Source organism: Dendrobium catenatum, unplaced genomic scaffold, assembly GCF_001605985.2.
Source record: "Dendrobium catenatum unplaced genomic scaffold, ASM160598v2 fragScaff_scaffold_1297, whole genome shotgun sequence".
NCBI classification, from domain to species: domain Eukaryota; kingdom Viridiplantae; phylum Streptophyta; class Magnoliopsida; order Asparagales; family Orchidaceae; genus Dendrobium; species Dendrobium catenatum.
Window position 1 is genome coordinate 1390515 of NW_021319759.1, and position 16881 is coordinate 1407395.

The window sequence follows — 16881 nt, forward strand, 5'->3', positions numbered from 1 at the left end:
AAACTCTCAAAATCCTTCTTCTCGAAATTTCCTTTCTCTCCCAATTTCCTTTTTCTTCGCTACAATCTCTTCTCTTTCCTTCAAGAAACATATCACTCACTTTAAACGAAGTAGGAGAAGAAATTTATAGGAAAAATCCGAAAGAAATTCAACAAATCTTCTTCTCTTAATCCTTCTCGTCCGTTTCTCGTGTTCTTCAATTTCTCCCAAAATAACACTCTGATAACGATAAGAATGAAAAGGAATCGTTATTTCTTATCCTAGAAGGTAATCACTTGCTAAAATTGGAGAAAGAAGAAACCTACCTCGCTCTCGCGTGAAGCCCGACCGTCCGCCCCTTTCTGTTCGCGCGAACTGCCTGTTCCGCGAACTGTTCTGTTCGCGGAATTAAAAGGGTGGGCCGGTTCGGGTGAACCGGCCGGATGAACCAGTTGTCACAAGAGTAGAGGTATTAGATTTGACTTGTGTTAAGAAAGGTAGGGGTAGACCTAAAAAGACTTGGTTAGAAAATATTAGGAATGACCTTTCTTTATTAGATTTAAACGAGAATTTGACTTTTAATAGGACACAATGGAGAATAAGGATTCATGTAGCCGACCCCACGTAGTGGGATAAAGGCTTGATGTTGTTGTTGTTGTTGTTGCTTGATCAGGAAGGCTTTTATGGAAATACCTGCTCAAAATAGGCCTATAATTTTGCCCATGTATATGTAATTTGATATGCATGAAGTTATTCATATTTTGTATCAAATATTATTTTAAATGATTATTTGTACAATCAAAATTTAATTATTTACAATTTTTTTCCCATTTTAAATATAATTTTTGATTTTAATTATGAATAATAATTCTAAAATTGTTTAAAATCTAGTATACATTTTTTGGTTAATATTTATGTTGATAAGATCTTATCTTGAAATTATTAACTTGATAATCCTAAGGATAATTTTTATATAAGTTTTAAAGAAAATAATATTTCAAAGTATAAAGAAACTTTAGAGAAATAATTATATATAAGGGAAGATAAGAAATACATATATGTATATATTTTTGAATAAGAAGTAAATTATCTTCACATGCTAATTGAAATAATGTAAAGAATAAAATTTGAATACAAATAAAATAAATTATAGTTAGAGAAAAAATTATTACACTATAAATCATGGCACAAACTTGCATATTATTAACAAATAAATTCAAAATCATGACACAAACTTGCATTAGCATAAACTATTTGTGGAAATTTTGCCTACTATAATTTGATGAACGTTGAAGAGTTTCACGAACAATGAACGGATTGTGAATCCGCTTGATTTTCCATAATTTTATAAACTTTCCCTTTTTTTTTCTAACTCTTCTGTTCTCTCTAACTTTCTTCTTCCATCGAACAATTCTAATTCTATGACCTCTTTTTCTCCCTCATCTCAATGTTAATCTTCATTAAATTTTTTTTGTATGAATGAGAGTCATGTTTCTCTTTTATTTATTGGTAACTGAGTTTTTGGATGAAAAACACTTGGTTTGGAGAAATGAGAAGTGACGAAGAAAATGAACAAGTCTGTAAACTAGCAAACATGAATTCCTGTAAATTTTAGAGATATTTGCATGAATTAAAGATGTAAGAAACTTTGCATGAAGACTTTCATGCATGATGATACGTGACATATTTTGAAGAAGGATTGCATGACTTGCATGTAATTTTTATGATATGATGATTTTATTAAATGTGGTAATAAGTTTAGTATAATTTTAAAACAGTATTCATTTCAATTATGTGAAATCATAAGATGAAGTATAATTATAATATATTAAAAAATTTAATTTTTAAATATGACGTATCTACTATTAAAGGTATAAAATTTCTATATTAATATTCATTTCAAAATATTTGGTAATAAATATATAAAAAAATAATTACTTTTATTTCTCACTAGGAAAAATAAAAAAAATCCAAATAGCATGATATTTAAGTTTTAAATAAGTCATAAAAATCTTATATACAATTCTTGGAAATTAATATACACTTTACATAATTTTATCTTTTTAATTACTATCTTATTTAAATAAACAATTTTAGTTGTGCATTAATATTTAGAAATTTAATTAAAATATAATTTCAACTTCTTAATAAAATATTGTACTAACTAAATGAGTGTTATTATAACTTAATAATATTATATTCATTATTTTCAAAAACATTTAAATAAAAATATATCTCTTTTGTTTTATTAAATTTAGAGTATTACAAGTAAAGTGCCACTTCTAGAATCGTTGAAAAACACAACCTCTGTATTGAATACCAGTTATGGATGATCTTCATCAAAATTCTGCTTTAGTTAATGTTTGAGAGCATTACATGTACTATAGCAATCTATAGTATGAATCAACGAAAACTATTCAAAGCCACCGTACACTGAAGAAATATATTAACTTTCCTGATGCTATGGATATAGAAATCAAGAGTTCAGTATTCAAGCTTTTAGAGCTTTGTAAAAATAAGAAATTGTTGGGTCAGCGAAGCAAAGTTTTTTTTATGGGTAAGAACTTGCCTGACGCCATGTCCAATCTAAATGAGCAGAAGGTAATTCCTGTAAAGTAAAACATTGTGTTAGAGTGTTAGTCATAAACCAAAAGAATTTTGTTCGGCATAAACCAAAACAGAAGAAGAAGCGTATTTAACATTCCAAAGTTCTAGATTCGTAGATTTAGGAAGCCATGGAATTCCTAAAATTCTAAACTTGGTTTCTAAATATCAGTCATAAGCTCCTTAATAGATTAGTGTAAATGTGATTCGCATACTCCTTTGTCGAGGGTTTGGTTATTTATGGTCAGGTCCATGGACTTGCCCGTATCTTTTTATGCCATTTGTCTGTCTATTCTATGGTCGTAATATTGCAATGAAATATGTAATATTTAATGTTCAATGATATTTGAAATGAAGCCAGGATGTACAAAAGTTGTTTTATGGAGATTGAGGATACTACATTTCACTTTCTTAGAAATCAAAGGAAAAAAATATGAAGGAGAAAGAGTGGTATTTTATGAAGTTTAAAATAAGAGGGATTACTAATGATTAATAATTAAGGAAATTACTTCTCATGGAGCAAATGCCTTATTTGTTAATTGTTCTACAAATATTCGAACGGCCTTTTGTCTTTATATATCTTAGAAACGAATGAATAATGTCGCTGTTGATATCCAATGCTTATATAGTTTAGTCTTTTTAATCAATTTCTAACCTTTGGGATATGGAATCCTCCATAGATGTTATTTTGTGTTCTGCTCTACCTGCTTCTTTTACTGCTTACACTATATTGCGGTCTGCTCTACCTGCTTCTTTTATCTGCTCACACTATATTGCTTGAAGTTTCAACCTTTACTAGCCTTAAGACATTGTAGGGAACTTATGTTGAGGGCATAAAAGATGAAGTCGTTTTATCTCCAGGGCATGCACTTTCTTTCATTGCTGCTGGTGAAGGTATGCAGATTTCCTAACAAATTTTCTTTTTTCTTAGTGCCTTGTCTTGTATTTTGTCAGCTACCAATGTAATAGATGTTTTCAAACTTTGAAGAATCAGAGCTGGTAGTGCCTTAAGCCAGTTTTGGTTTCTTCATTTGCTGTTTGTTAATGCTGTTCTGCGGCTTTGTTGTAATCTTATTAATTTTGAATATTGTTGTGTTCTTCATTGGCTATTTATTTAGCTAATGTTTTTGTTGTTTATCATTTTCGAAGTTTTTTTAGAGGAAGTAAAAAATGCAAAGAGAAGCACTTCTACCAACACGAGAAGCTTAGGCCTTGTTTGGGATCATTTTTTTTTTAAATATTTGTTTATTTTTCTGGAGCAGCTAAAAAGAATAATACGCTATTAACATTGTTTTATCTTTCTTATTTTATTAATTCTTTATCTTTTGCTGTTATTTGCAGAGCATCGCCATGTTGGTTCTAATAATTTCAACTTATTTAGCAGCCGAAGTCATACTATTTTTACATTGGTACGTTGTCACTCTATTTTGGAATTTAGATTTATGCAGATACATCCGTCTTTAAGGTTATATTTTTATGCGGCGTCTCTTTAATTTTCAATTTTGTTAGTGCTGCATTAGATACTGATTTTCTGGTTTAACATAGTAAGTCTATAGCATATCTAGTTAATATCTTTTTTTAAAGCAAATTTAACAAATCAAATAATCGCTTCTACTATGATTTGGGCTTGTTTTCTCAAATTTAACTGTAATATGTGGTGGTTGTGATTTTCATTGTTAGAAACATAGAATTGCCATACTTATTTCATTTTTTTTTTCAGTTGAAATTGCATGCTTTTCAAACTTTGCCATTAAAGTTTGGGCCTGTACTTGACACATGCTGGGATACCAATATGCTTCCCTTTTTTAAATTATTCTTTCTATATATACTTTCATTGAGTAGGATATTTGGAATTTTATTTTCTTTGCTCATGCGTTTTGAATGTTGATTTATCGATATCATTAGTTTCTGTACTTTTCTCTGTTGCCCCTTCTTCTTTTTGGTTTGTCTTTTAATAGCTTATGTTGTCAGCAACAATCTTTTTAAGTTGTATCCTCGCTGATTTATTTTCTTTCGTTTTGACAGATGGTTGAAAGTAGTGCTCGTGGAGATGAATATGACGGAGTGATGTATTCTCAACTTGTATGGTAACTTGAGCCATCATTTCAGGAACTCATGTGTCAACTGTTGTGGCTTATCCTATTTTTGTTTGGTTCTCGTAGAACCTAATTGATTTAGCAGGTTCTGAGAGTTCAAAAACTGAAACAACAGGACAAAGGAGAAAGGAAGGATCTTTTATAAACAAAAGCCTTTTAACACTTGGCACTGTAAGTGCAAATTTTAATATGCCAATTGTTGTTAATGCTTAGTTAAAAGTTTACTTTGGTAACAAAACTGATGAATTTTTTGCTGGTTTAACTTCGTGATTTGTGTGATGATGCTATGGGATGCAAGTGAGACCCATCCTCGCCATATTTGCTTTCTCATAATGATTGTGTTGACTGTATAAAAATATATACAAAAAAAAAAAAAAAAAAATCAAAACAAACCGACATACCTCCGAGCCGGCCCCACACAACGAAGCGAAGCAACTCCCCGCTAAATAACTGTCGCTCATCGTTTAAAAATGACGGACAAAGAGAATAGGAGGACATGGGCATTCTTCCGTTGCTCATCTCCCTCTTCGTTGTTGTTGTTCGGCTTCAGTTCGCGGGAGGAGAAGGATCGCACGAGCCCATCCTTCAACTCCTTACTGTCGTTCGACTTCACCTGCATCTGACGCCGACCCCTAGCCCGACTCGCCTCCGACTCCTTGTCGCCGCCCAATCCCGTCACTCCGCGGGAGGTGCAGGGATTGCACCGTCGCTACTTCCGCTCCTTCGTGGCTACCCAACTTCGTTGCTTCGCAGAGGTATAGAAATCGCACAAGCCGCTTCTTTAGCTCCTTCGTGCTATCCGACTTCTCCCATTCAAAAATTTTACCTGTCGAATCAGAAGTCCGACTTGCTCCTTCAACGATCACCCTAGTCAAACTCGATTATGCCCGAGATGATTTCATTTCTTTTTTATGTATATTATAAAGTATAATATTACATAAAAATAATATATTATGATATAACCATATCATAATATATTATTTTATAATTTATATAATATTATATATATAAATAATAATAAATAAATAAGAATGAATTTCAAGCAAGAGTCGAAGACCCCGGTCGTCGTACCTTAGGTCCGACCGGGACGGTTTGAAATTGAAGACCCGCGCCATCGATCTTAGATCTGGGCGGATGGTTTCACAATTCGAAGACCCCGGTCGTCGTATCTTAGATCCGACCGGGATGGTTCCAAATTGAAGACCTCACGCAGTTGATCTTAGATCCTGGTGGGATGGTTTAAATTCGAAGCCCCTACGCCGTTGACCTTAGGTCCGGGTAGGAAGAAATTTCGGCAGATGCCGTCCCGATTTCTCCCTCGGTGGGGAGGCGACGCCGGGAGGCTGCCGAAATTTTTAGTGAATAATAGGAGACTTGGACAAAAAAAAATTAATTAAAAAAAATGATTTGAACGAAATTTAAACATAAAATCAATTTTAAATTAAAATTCGATTATATGATATTGGACTTGGACTCAAACTTGAACTCGAACCATATTTGCACTCAATATGACTATAAGAACCTGAACTTCAATGAGCCACTTGAAATTGAATTTAAACTAAAATTGAACGATCAAACCCATTATATGCATCCAACCATTCTTGAAGATAATGGATTTGTAATTATAATTTGCTTGCAAGAAACAAAAGTTTTAAAACCCGAGAGTTATTTAAAAGTTTTTTTTTTAGAGCAATGAAATTTAGAGTTGGTTTATTGATTGATTATTTGATTAATCAAATAAGAAAATCATAAAATAAAAATGCTAAACCACATATACAATATTGGTTGTCAACTCTCCAAAACCCTCAAACTCTCCAAAACTCTCAAAACTTTCCAAAACTCTCAATGCTCATTGACTTTGAACATCTGACAATCTCTTCAAAGTCCCCCGTGTACGAGCTCCTGAAGCTATCTTTTGGGCTCTATCCTCTGCAACTGCAAGCCTTAACTACTTAAAACCAATTTACAACCCTTTCAATTTCTCTAAATAACAAATCTCTAGACAATTAAATTTCAACCTCGCTTGGGCAGCCTGATTTATAAGAATTAGGTTGTAAGACCCGCTACCCGGCAACTTTCATAGGAAAGTCGTAAGCCCGATCTTAGGGGAAAGTTTTAGGTTAAATTGACCTAACTCCTAAACCCCCAATTCAAACCCTGGCCACTTCTAATAGAAGTCGTAAGTCCGACCTCTGAGGCAAATGTTTAAGTGATAATACAACCCTAAACCCCTCATTTGGGCATCCTAATCTATAGGATTAGGTTGTAAGACCCACTATCGGGCAACTTCTTACTGAAGTCGTAAGCCCTCACATTTTAGGAAATTTGCTAAATAAGTAGTAATGATCCTAAACCCTAAACAATCAAATTTAAACCTATGGGCATCTTAGTCTAAATGATTAAGTTGTAAGACCCACTTTTCAGGCTACTTCCTAAGAGAAGCCATAAGTCCTACCCAAACAATTAAAATTCTCGGGCATCCTAGTCTAAAGGACTATGTTGTAAGACCCACAACTCGGGCCGCTTAGCTTACAGGGCTAGGTCGTAAGACCCACCGTTAGACAACTTCTAAGGAAGCCATAAGACCTATCCAACTGAAATTCTCCGGGCAACTCCTAACGGAGTCGTAAGCCCCAAACTAAATAAATCTTTGGGCAACTTCTAATTGGAGCCGTAAGCCCCAAACTAAACAAATTAATGGGCAACTTTTAAGGAAGCCATAAGCCCCAACCCAAATTAAATCAAACTAAAATCCACATCTAACCACTTCAGTCTACTCGGGATCCCTGAAAGGAGGCAACCCATGGCTGCTAATCAGATTCCCTGGACACTACGGTCATAATTGCTAGTGTTGGTAGACTGAAATCTATGGTATACCCGGGACGATGGAACCATGGGATCTTGATCGGGTTTACCTCCATTTCCCCTACTATTGAGAATAAAATTAACTAAAATTTATTTCATCCTTAATCGAGAGTTCTCTCTTACGTTGTAAGAGGGGTAATTAACTATGGGCGCTTGCGCTTATAGGAAGTAAGAACCCCAGATCTATAAACCCTGACACTACCCTCAGGGGAAATCTGATTAATTTCAAGTTGACTTAAGGGAAGTGGAATTCTACGGCTGCAAAGCAGGATTCGTGCATTCGTGCCATTTTTCTTGAGCCCACAGATTGCTATTTTCTACATATAAATTCTATGCTTCTTATGGCTCTTTGGAAAATTGATGTCATACATACCACTAATTATCATACCTCAGGTTCGGAAGGCGGTACCCCAGCAACACGGGATGAGATGAAGGGTTAAAAATATCTGTTTTGTACTCCAAAACAAAAAAGTGTATAAACCAATTATATCAAAGTAATTAATGGAAAAGAAACTAAATATTAATTTCATTAATAGGAATTTAAATAACAGTACACCAAAGCAATAATACTGATACAAACAAAAGAAATATAAATAGATTAAATAATAAGAAATAAACTACCAAACCCACAAAGCAAATATATAATGTTATACTGTAAAATATAAAATACCAAATATAGTGTACTATGAATAAATCTACTCATGAAGTGATGGTTCGCTAAATATGCTGATAGGGCTTGCTATAAAAAGAGACAATGAATGAGTTTGATAAATCAAATTTAGCAAGTAACTCTTATCTATCAAAGCATAAATGACAAAGTAATGTGACATGCAATATGAACAACCAAAAGGTGGTAGTAGTAACCTAGAGGCACTATATGAAGTAGCATTGACATATGCTGGTGTAACAAATGTATATATCAAATTATTACACTCATATAATTCTAATGCAATCATGTTGGGTATCATCATACCCCCAAATGGCCTATCAATCATCTATGTTTTTAAGCTCAAATTTATTTATATATATACATATCTACATATATCTCTAGTCGGTTTGTCAAGTACCCATCACCGGAAAGGTAAGCATAAACTCAAGGAAATTTAATGATTTCCTATAGAGTTGTCACTATGTGAGCCAGTTGGCCCAGCTAGCCAATATCTAATAGGGCCTACCGGCATATATACCATTGCACACATTTTTATAATTTTCACAATTTCATAAATGATTTTGATGTGAAACAACCAACGGAATTGCAGGATCTTGTTAAGAAATTTGTTTCCATAATGACATTATAACATTAATGATTCTCTAAGTTAGGATTTCTAGTTTTCGTGGTTATTGACTTGTTTCTAGCATGCAATTACACGTTAAATTAACGGGACAATCCGAAATAATAACAATAAAATAGTAAAACAAACATGTAGCTAACGATAATCCGCAACTTAACAATTAGAACTTTCACCTAAGAGTTTCCATCTAGATCTGATGAGGACATCATCAACGATTTCGACACGTGTACCATTGGAGACGCCGGAGATCGACGGCCACGATCAGGAGTTTTATTTTAAGTCATTTTTTTAGTAGTTTATTTTATTTTTCAGTTTTTTTTTTCCGCTTTTGCCTTTATGAGTAGTTGATTGCTATGTAGCCCAAGGGCATTTTAGTCTTTTGTTTTCTTTGTCATTTTGAGGCCTATATATATGGTCATTTTCTTATGTAAGAGGATGATGAATATTGATATAAAATTTCAACTTTGGTTTGGATCTCTTTGAGAGTTCTAGAGTTCTCTTTGTGAGTTCTCGAGTGAGGATTAGCCTAGGAGAGGCTCAAAACAATACCCAACAGCCCCTTGGTGGAGCTCTTGGTTTTTTTATCTAATTTCTTCTTCTTTCCTCTCCACTAGCCGTCGGATCTTCCCCCACCACCCTACCACTTGGCCGGTCAACCACCACCCCTTCCCCTTGCCATTAACCCCTAGATTCCACCCTCCCCAACTCCCGTTCGGCCGCACCGCCCTACCACCGGCCGCCCGAGCCCTTTCCCGCAGCCGCCGGTCAGCCCGAGGAATTCCCCACCCACCGGCCATCCAAATTAGCACTTGGAATTTTGAATTTTCTAATTCAATTCAGCTTTATTACTTTCCTAATTTATTCCCTTGTCATTTAGGAAGTTTCAAATTTGAAATTCAAATTGAAATTTGAATTTTAAATCCCTCCTTAAATGACGAAATCCAATTAGGAAACTCTTCATAGCTCATCAAATATGAATTTAATTCAGAATTTGATTCAATTGATGTATTTAATCACATGGGTCCCACTCTCATTTAATTTAAATACAAAATTAAACCCCTTGGGGCTGGCCCCCTCTCTTCCCCTCTCTCTTCTCACTTTGCCACCTAAGCGACATTAATTCTCCCTTAAATCTCTCCCATAATCGCCATCCCATTAACCCATTATTTATTGTTAATTTGAATTTCAAATTGGCCCCTTCCCTTTTAATAAAATCTGAAATTAAAACCTCAGATTTTTCCCTCCAATTCCACTTGAAATATAATTTCAGATTTCTAAGCATCTCACCAAATCCTCAACCACCTTGGCCGCCCCCTTGCTGTACAGTGGCTGTCCTCATTTCCAAATCTTGGAATTTGCTGTCCCAACTTTTTCTTCTGTGATCCTAAGGCTCCAGCCGATGTTCTGTTGCCATTTAGCCATCCAGGGAACCCAAGCTGCTGACCCTGCTTTAGGAATTGTTGTCCAGATTTCAGAAACAGTCCAGTTTCCTGTCTAGAAGCTTCCCAGAGCAAAATAGGTTGCTGCCTTGACGTCCAGAGCAAGCTAGTTTGCTGTTTAGCCGTCCAAAATCTGCCCCAATTGCTGTCCAAAGGAGATCCAGTGCTGAACAGCTGATGTCCAGCAATTTCAGCCAACGCCAAAGCTTCATATCTCCTATTTCTTTGGCGTACCTTCCATCGAGGAGCACAATCTTTCCGGACATTGGATGCTCACTAGTCATCCCGTGGATTCCCCGTCGCCGGCTACTTCCCCAACGGACTAGACTTTGGGCACCATTTATCTCTTAGTGGCATTGCTCGGTTCGCTCTCAATCTTCCTATGTTAAAACCCCACCGTCAAGAGCGTGAGTGAGGGACCCAAGGTGAAAAGTTCTATTTGTTAGCTGTGGATTATTGTTTTTCCATAACATTACTCTTTATTCTTATGTTGTCAATTTAATATTGTCCCGTTAATCTAGTTGTAACCGCATGCCTTACTTAATTTCGATTTGATAATTCTGAAAGCCTAATTTGGGTAAGCATTAATTCTATAACTATCAAAGTTTTAATATTCTTATATTAAAATCCCCAAGCAGTTCTTCTTTCCATGCATATGTTCCACATCATCTTGGTATCAGAGGATGGCTAGCATAGGCTATGCATGCTAGAAAACATCCTAGGGTCTAGCCAAACTTTGGTTTAAAAGTTCGCATGCATATGTAATTCTCTGTTTTTGCTTGCTGTCCATGCATTTCCTGCACGCATTTAGTGGAGCTTAAGTCATTTTCACAAGTGTCTTAGTACTGCCATCAAGCGTACAACTCTCCTAAGTGCTTAGGGTGCTTACACCATTAGTATAAGATGCTGTCCAAATTTTTCCTGCACCAATTAGTGGCCTTTAGGTTAGCCTAAGCTAGTGTTTAGATGCTGTCCACACTCTAGAAACCTTCCTAAACACTTGGACCACTCTATGTCTTGCTGTAGATTGCTGTCCACATCATTCCCGCGCACATCTAGTGAATTGTAGGCTAGTTTCTTAAGCTTTTAGGTGCTGTCCTCAACCTAGCAACCTTCCTAAATGCCTAGGTTACTTAACCCACTAGTGTAGCTTACTGTCCAAACATTTTTTGCACCCTTTAGTGAGTTAAGTGAGCCTACTTAGTGCCTCAATGACGTCCCTTACACCCAAGTATCTTTGAGTGTCACTTGACGATTCTCAATGGACCCGATAAGACTCCAAAAGAGATTAGATGACATCGTTAATCTAGTGGGCACTATGACTAGAATTATGACGGAGAAACCTGTTGACTATCCCCACTCGAATTATGTGCTCCACTATGTTTACCAACCTAGACTTGAGTTTAAGCCACAACGACCTCATTTAGAGTCACATAACCGGCTACCCACCTTTGATGGTTCTTTGGACCCTTACTACTTTAGGGAATGGGTTAGACAACTAGAAGACTATTTTGAATCTCGTCATATCCCTGAGTCCCACCAGGTTAGCATTGCTAAGTCTCACCTAAAAGGTCAGACTCTTCAATTCTGGATGAGATTGAAAGATCATAAAGAGTCTCGTGGTGAGTATTCTACTTGGAAAGACATGAGGCGAGATCTTAATTTAAAATACCGACCCTCTACCAATGACTGCCATCTAGAGCCCCACCCTACCCCTTTTGTTGGAACAAACCGTGGACATTACTGTGGTCGAGACCACCCATCTTTTAGTAACATCAGGGTTGCTCCCCCACCCTGTAGGTCTTCACTTAGTCTTGATGACCGACCCTTTAGTAGGTCTTCTGTTGGATCGAGCCCATATGACTCCCCATTTGGACTAACTTCTAGTCAGCTCAGTCAACCTTTAGCCTTCCCAGTCCTTGACCCTCCAAGTATAATCTTAATAAAGAATTGCAGTAAAAGGAAGAAATCTACTGAACATGAGATTGAGTGCATCCATTTCGTGGATGCTAATGATATCACTGATAACGAAGATTTCTTTGAGGATGAAACTGAACTGAGTGATTTAGACTCCATGCAGGACTTAAACTCTGAGCTAGGAAAGTTGGAACATTTAAACGTCGACACCTTAGCCCACCCTGATCCTAGTCTTCTCGAGGATAATTCTTTAGATAAGATTTGCCTGGATGATATTAACTTGATCTCGAAAGGAGCTGATCTGGCTGTGAACACCACGAACTTAAATTCAAAAGTTTCTGACTTAATTATACCTCCTATTAAGAATATTAGTCTGAATTTGGAAGACAGTGATCTGAGTCAAAAAGTTTCTGGCCTAAGTTGAATAATGAGTCTCCTCTTGTTTTATTAGAGTATATTTTAGGAGTGGCCCCTTTAGAACTGCATTTGAAAGAGTGTGACTTTCATGATTGGGCTTATCTCACCACTCCTCATACCGACTTTAATATTAGAGAGTCTTAGCCCATACTTTTCTATCACAACTCTAACTTCTGTTATGGATGCCATACACAATTTCTTGAGTCTCATACCTGATGGTGACTCTTTAGGTTATCCCATCATAACTGTGAGTCAGGACCCATCTTCTTATCTTGTTCGTGATTCATTTGTTTTGCCTGCTATGTGTTTTTCCTTCCCTTTCAATAACCATCTCTCTCCTAGTGGGATGAATCTACTAGATGATACCGTTGACCCTAGGAGACTACCTACGACCTTAACTGAAACTTCCTATTGATGTGCCCTGGTAGCTAAGAATGTCTTCATTGCTCCCCCTACACCAGTTCCCTTAGACCGAACACTTTAAACCCCCTCTTTTTGTGACTCGTCCACCTTTTTCTAGCTATGTGTTCGTATGAGTTAGTATGTTGTGTGTGTGTTTTGTAGTCTGTGATCCTCCAAAATTGTCTCTGTTTAAAACTTTTTGTGTGAGCTCACGATTCTTGTCATTCATACCCGTGTTCCTTGCATCCACATTTGCATCTCATATTCAAGAACTGCATAAGGATATTAATAAAAAAAGATTAACCAAAGCAATGCCAGTTATAAACTTACTGTCGATCTCAAGAGACGGTTCAAATAATTTAATGGTTCAGATTCATCCGGAGTGGTTCCCTTAAAGGACCGTTAAAAAGTTATATGCTAGAAGCATTGGACCTTTCAAATAACAACAAAAATAAATAGTAATGCATATTTGTCAGACCTTCCTGAAAGTTTTAACATTAATCCTATGTTAACATTGAAGATCTTGTAGCCTTCGAAGGTCCAGAGCGTAACCCTCCTATTTCAATAAACAATGAGTCTTGTGTGAACCCACCTGGTGAGAACCCCAGCCTAACTCCACTCCCAAAATTGCCTAATTTATCCGATACAGAGAAGATTGAGACAATACTTAGTGATGAACTCAAATTTCCACTAGAGACAAATGATCAACAAAGGTATCTAGTTCAATGGGCAGGGAAACCAGAGATGGAGAACACATGGGTTGATTGTGACGAGTTGCAGCGAGGGGACCTTGACTTACTAGTAAGGTACGAGAGCTCTATAGATGATTACTCGACGAGGTCGAGTTTTCTCCCACCTGGGGAGAATGATGAGGACATCGTCAGCGATTTCGACACGTGTACCATCAGAGACGCCGGAGATCGACGGCCGCGATCAGAAGTTTTATTTTAAGTCATTTTTGTAGTAGTTTATTTTATTTTTCAGTTTTTTTTTCCGCTTTTGCCCTTATGGGTAGTTGATCGATATTGTAGCCCAAGGGCATTTTAGTATTTTGTTTTCTTTGTCATTTTGAGGCCTATATATATTGTCATTTTCTTATGTAAGAGGATGATGAATATTGATATAAAATTTCAACTTTGGTTTGTATCTCTTTATGAGTTCTAGAGTTCTCTTTGTGAGTTCTCGAGTGAGGATTAGCCTTGGAGAGGCTCAAAGCACTACTCAACAGCCCCTTGGTGGAGCTCTTGGTTTTTTATCTAATTTCTTCTTCTTTCCTCTCCACTAGCCGTCGGATCTTCCCCCACCATCCTACCACTTGGCCGGTCAACCACCCGACCCCTTCCCCTTGTCGTTAACCCCTAGATTCCACCCTCCCAACTCCTGTTCGGCCGCACCGCCCTACCACCGGCCGCCCGAGCCCTTTTACGCAGCCGCTGGTCAACCCGAGGAATTCCCCACCGCCAGCCATCCAAGTTAGCACTTGGAATTTTGAATTTATTCCCTTGTCATTTAGGAAGTTTCAAATTTGAAATTCAAATTGAAATTTGAATTTTAAATCCCTCCTTAAATGACGAAATCCAATTAGGAAACTCTTCATAGCTTATCAAATCTAAATTTAATTCAAAATTTGATTCAATTGTCGTGGTCAGCAATTTGAAATGTTCGGATAGTGGTTGAAGACCTTCCAATAGGCCGGACAACAAGAAACAGGTGCAAATTTTTTTTTATGGACAGCAACCCGTACTGTTGGGAAACAACTTGGACACCTTCTATGTTGTCCTGGGTGCTTTGCACCCTAGTAGAGGGACTTCCGAGGTAAAGAACAGCAGGATCCTTCTGCCGGAAACCAAAAATAGCAGCGAAAATCTCAGGAGAACATGGAAAAATCATGGGTTAATTCTTGGGGAGGGCGGCTGGAGGTGGGATAGGATTGGGAAGGGGAATTTGGAAGGCTGTTGGGGGCGATTTTATGGGTTAGGAGGGGAAGAAGGGGTGGTAAATATTGGGAGAGAAAGAACAAAATTCTAAAAGTTCTCTCAAATTTTGTTTAATTGGGTGTTAGGGAATTTCAAAATTTGAAATTTGAAATTGGGAGGATTAGGAGGGAACCTTCCAAAATTTACCTCGGAACTTAGTTCGTTAAAACTCCCTCGCCGAATAAGAAAAGCGAGCGGAGGCCGGGGCCGAATTTTCGGAGCCCACAATTGGATCATTAATGAGATACCAATTAATGAAGATTTGTGAGGTGGAAAAAATATTATGGGAAGAAAAGAAAATCTGATTTTTAATTTTAGATTTTGAGTTGGAGAGATGGAGAATTAATGCGAATTCAAAATCCCCAAATTAGAGCTAGGGAGCCGGCGGTTTTAGGAGGGGATTAAGGGAGCATTAATTGGAATTTGAATTGGATTGGAGAGAGAAAACTCGAGGGAGAGAGGGCCGGCCATATAGAGAGGGGAGAGATGGAGTTTGTGTTTATTATGTGGGCCCATGGGTTAATAAATAAATTCTAATAAAATTGATTTTAATTTCAAATTTGATTAAATTTAAACTAACTTCCCAATTTGGTTTATTATGAGAGGGAAAAGGGTTTGAATTTCAAAATAGGTTTAAATTTTCTTAATTGACTTTTCTAAATAGAAAAAGACTAATTAGGAAAGTAATTTAATCAAGAGGAATTTGAAATTAAAAAAAAATAGAGTCAAAGGGGAGCCGGCGACAAGGTTGGAAGCGATGGGGGATGGAACTAGCTGTAAAACCCTTCAAAAGTTCATTTTTGTGAGTGCTGTTAGTCCGGACGTACTGACTTTAGTACGGGACGAACTGAAGAAAATTGTGAAGAAATTTGTATGGTTCGTTTGGACGAACCTGTTAGGGTCGGGACAAACCGTCGGGACGAACCGAACAGAGAGTTTCGTCCAGGGACAAAATAAATTATATTTAATTTCGTCTGTACGATCCGTGTCCAGAGGAGTTCGTCCCGGGATGAATGGGAATCGTCCGGGACGATCTTGCTTGATAAATTGAGGATTTGAGATATTTTTGAAGAGAGAGAAAAAGGCAGGAGAGAGAAAGAGAAGGAAAGAGAAAGAAGAAGCTGGGTTTTGGAGCTCGCGGTGCGCTTTTCGTCCGACACCGCTGTTAGAAGAATTGTTCGTCTCACAGTAAGGACTCCGAATCCTATTTCTGATTTCAAAGATTTTGTGTTTTGGTATTTTTCTTTTCCGTTTTGTGTTTCCGTTACCGAAAAACGCGCATAATTTTGTATTGACGAAAGTTTTACCGCACAACTTTTGATATGTTTCTGATATGATATTTCTGCACGATTTGAGTATTTTATGTAAAGTTTATACCGGTTATTTTGAGTTATGTGGATTTTTATCGAATAAAAAATTATCAGGATGTTGGAAAATGTTGCTTCAGTACAAGTAAAGCTTTGTAAAGTTGTTTTATTCGATTTATGGTAATTTGGTATTTTTCGGGAACTGTGCATTTTTGCAACGACTTCTGTCTACTATACGATATTTTTAGGGGTTTTCGACATTGAGCTAGATTGTGTTTATTGATCTCAATACTTTGTGGTTATGCATATGAATGTGGATATGTGATTGATATATTATTACTTTACTGAAAGACAAGTGAAGACTGGTTTAACCGTTGGTTGGAGATTTTTCAGCCGACGGGCACAGAGTGACGACTCTTATTGAGCCAATGGATATGGATATAACGACACAACGCTACATCGATATTTGAAAAACACCTTAATAGCCAGTGATTGTACTTGTCGAGTAAGACTATGGTATTGTATGGCTTGTGTAAGTGCTGTTCTTATGATCTCATATTATGGATTTATTGATTACTGTATGCATT

General features: G+C 36.7%; 1 protein-coding gene and 1 long non-coding RNA gene across 2 annotated transcripts in view; one reads left to right on the forward strand and one right to left on the reverse strand.

Annotated features, from left to right (window-relative positions):
- LOC110103362 (kinesin-like protein KIN-7K, chloroplastic) overlaps positions 1-16881 on the forward strand; it is a gene marked incomplete in the record, with an annotated part of 76105 nt that overhangs the window by 26076 nt on the left and 33148 nt on the right. The window contains 4 exon segments of the mRNA XM_020832035.2: positions 3399-3477; positions 3925-3992; positions 4609-4665; positions 4746-4850. Coding sequence (XP_020687694.1) covers positions 3399-3477; positions 3925-3992; positions 4609-4665; positions 4746-4850 — 309 coding nt within the window.
- LOC114580812 lies at positions 2315-5424 on the reverse strand. The gene is made up of 2 exons (XR_003702392.1): positions 5081-5424; positions 2315-2587 (listed from the first exon to the last, which is right to left on the reverse strand). It is a non-coding gene; the product is annotated as an uncharacterized LOC114580812 (long non-coding RNA).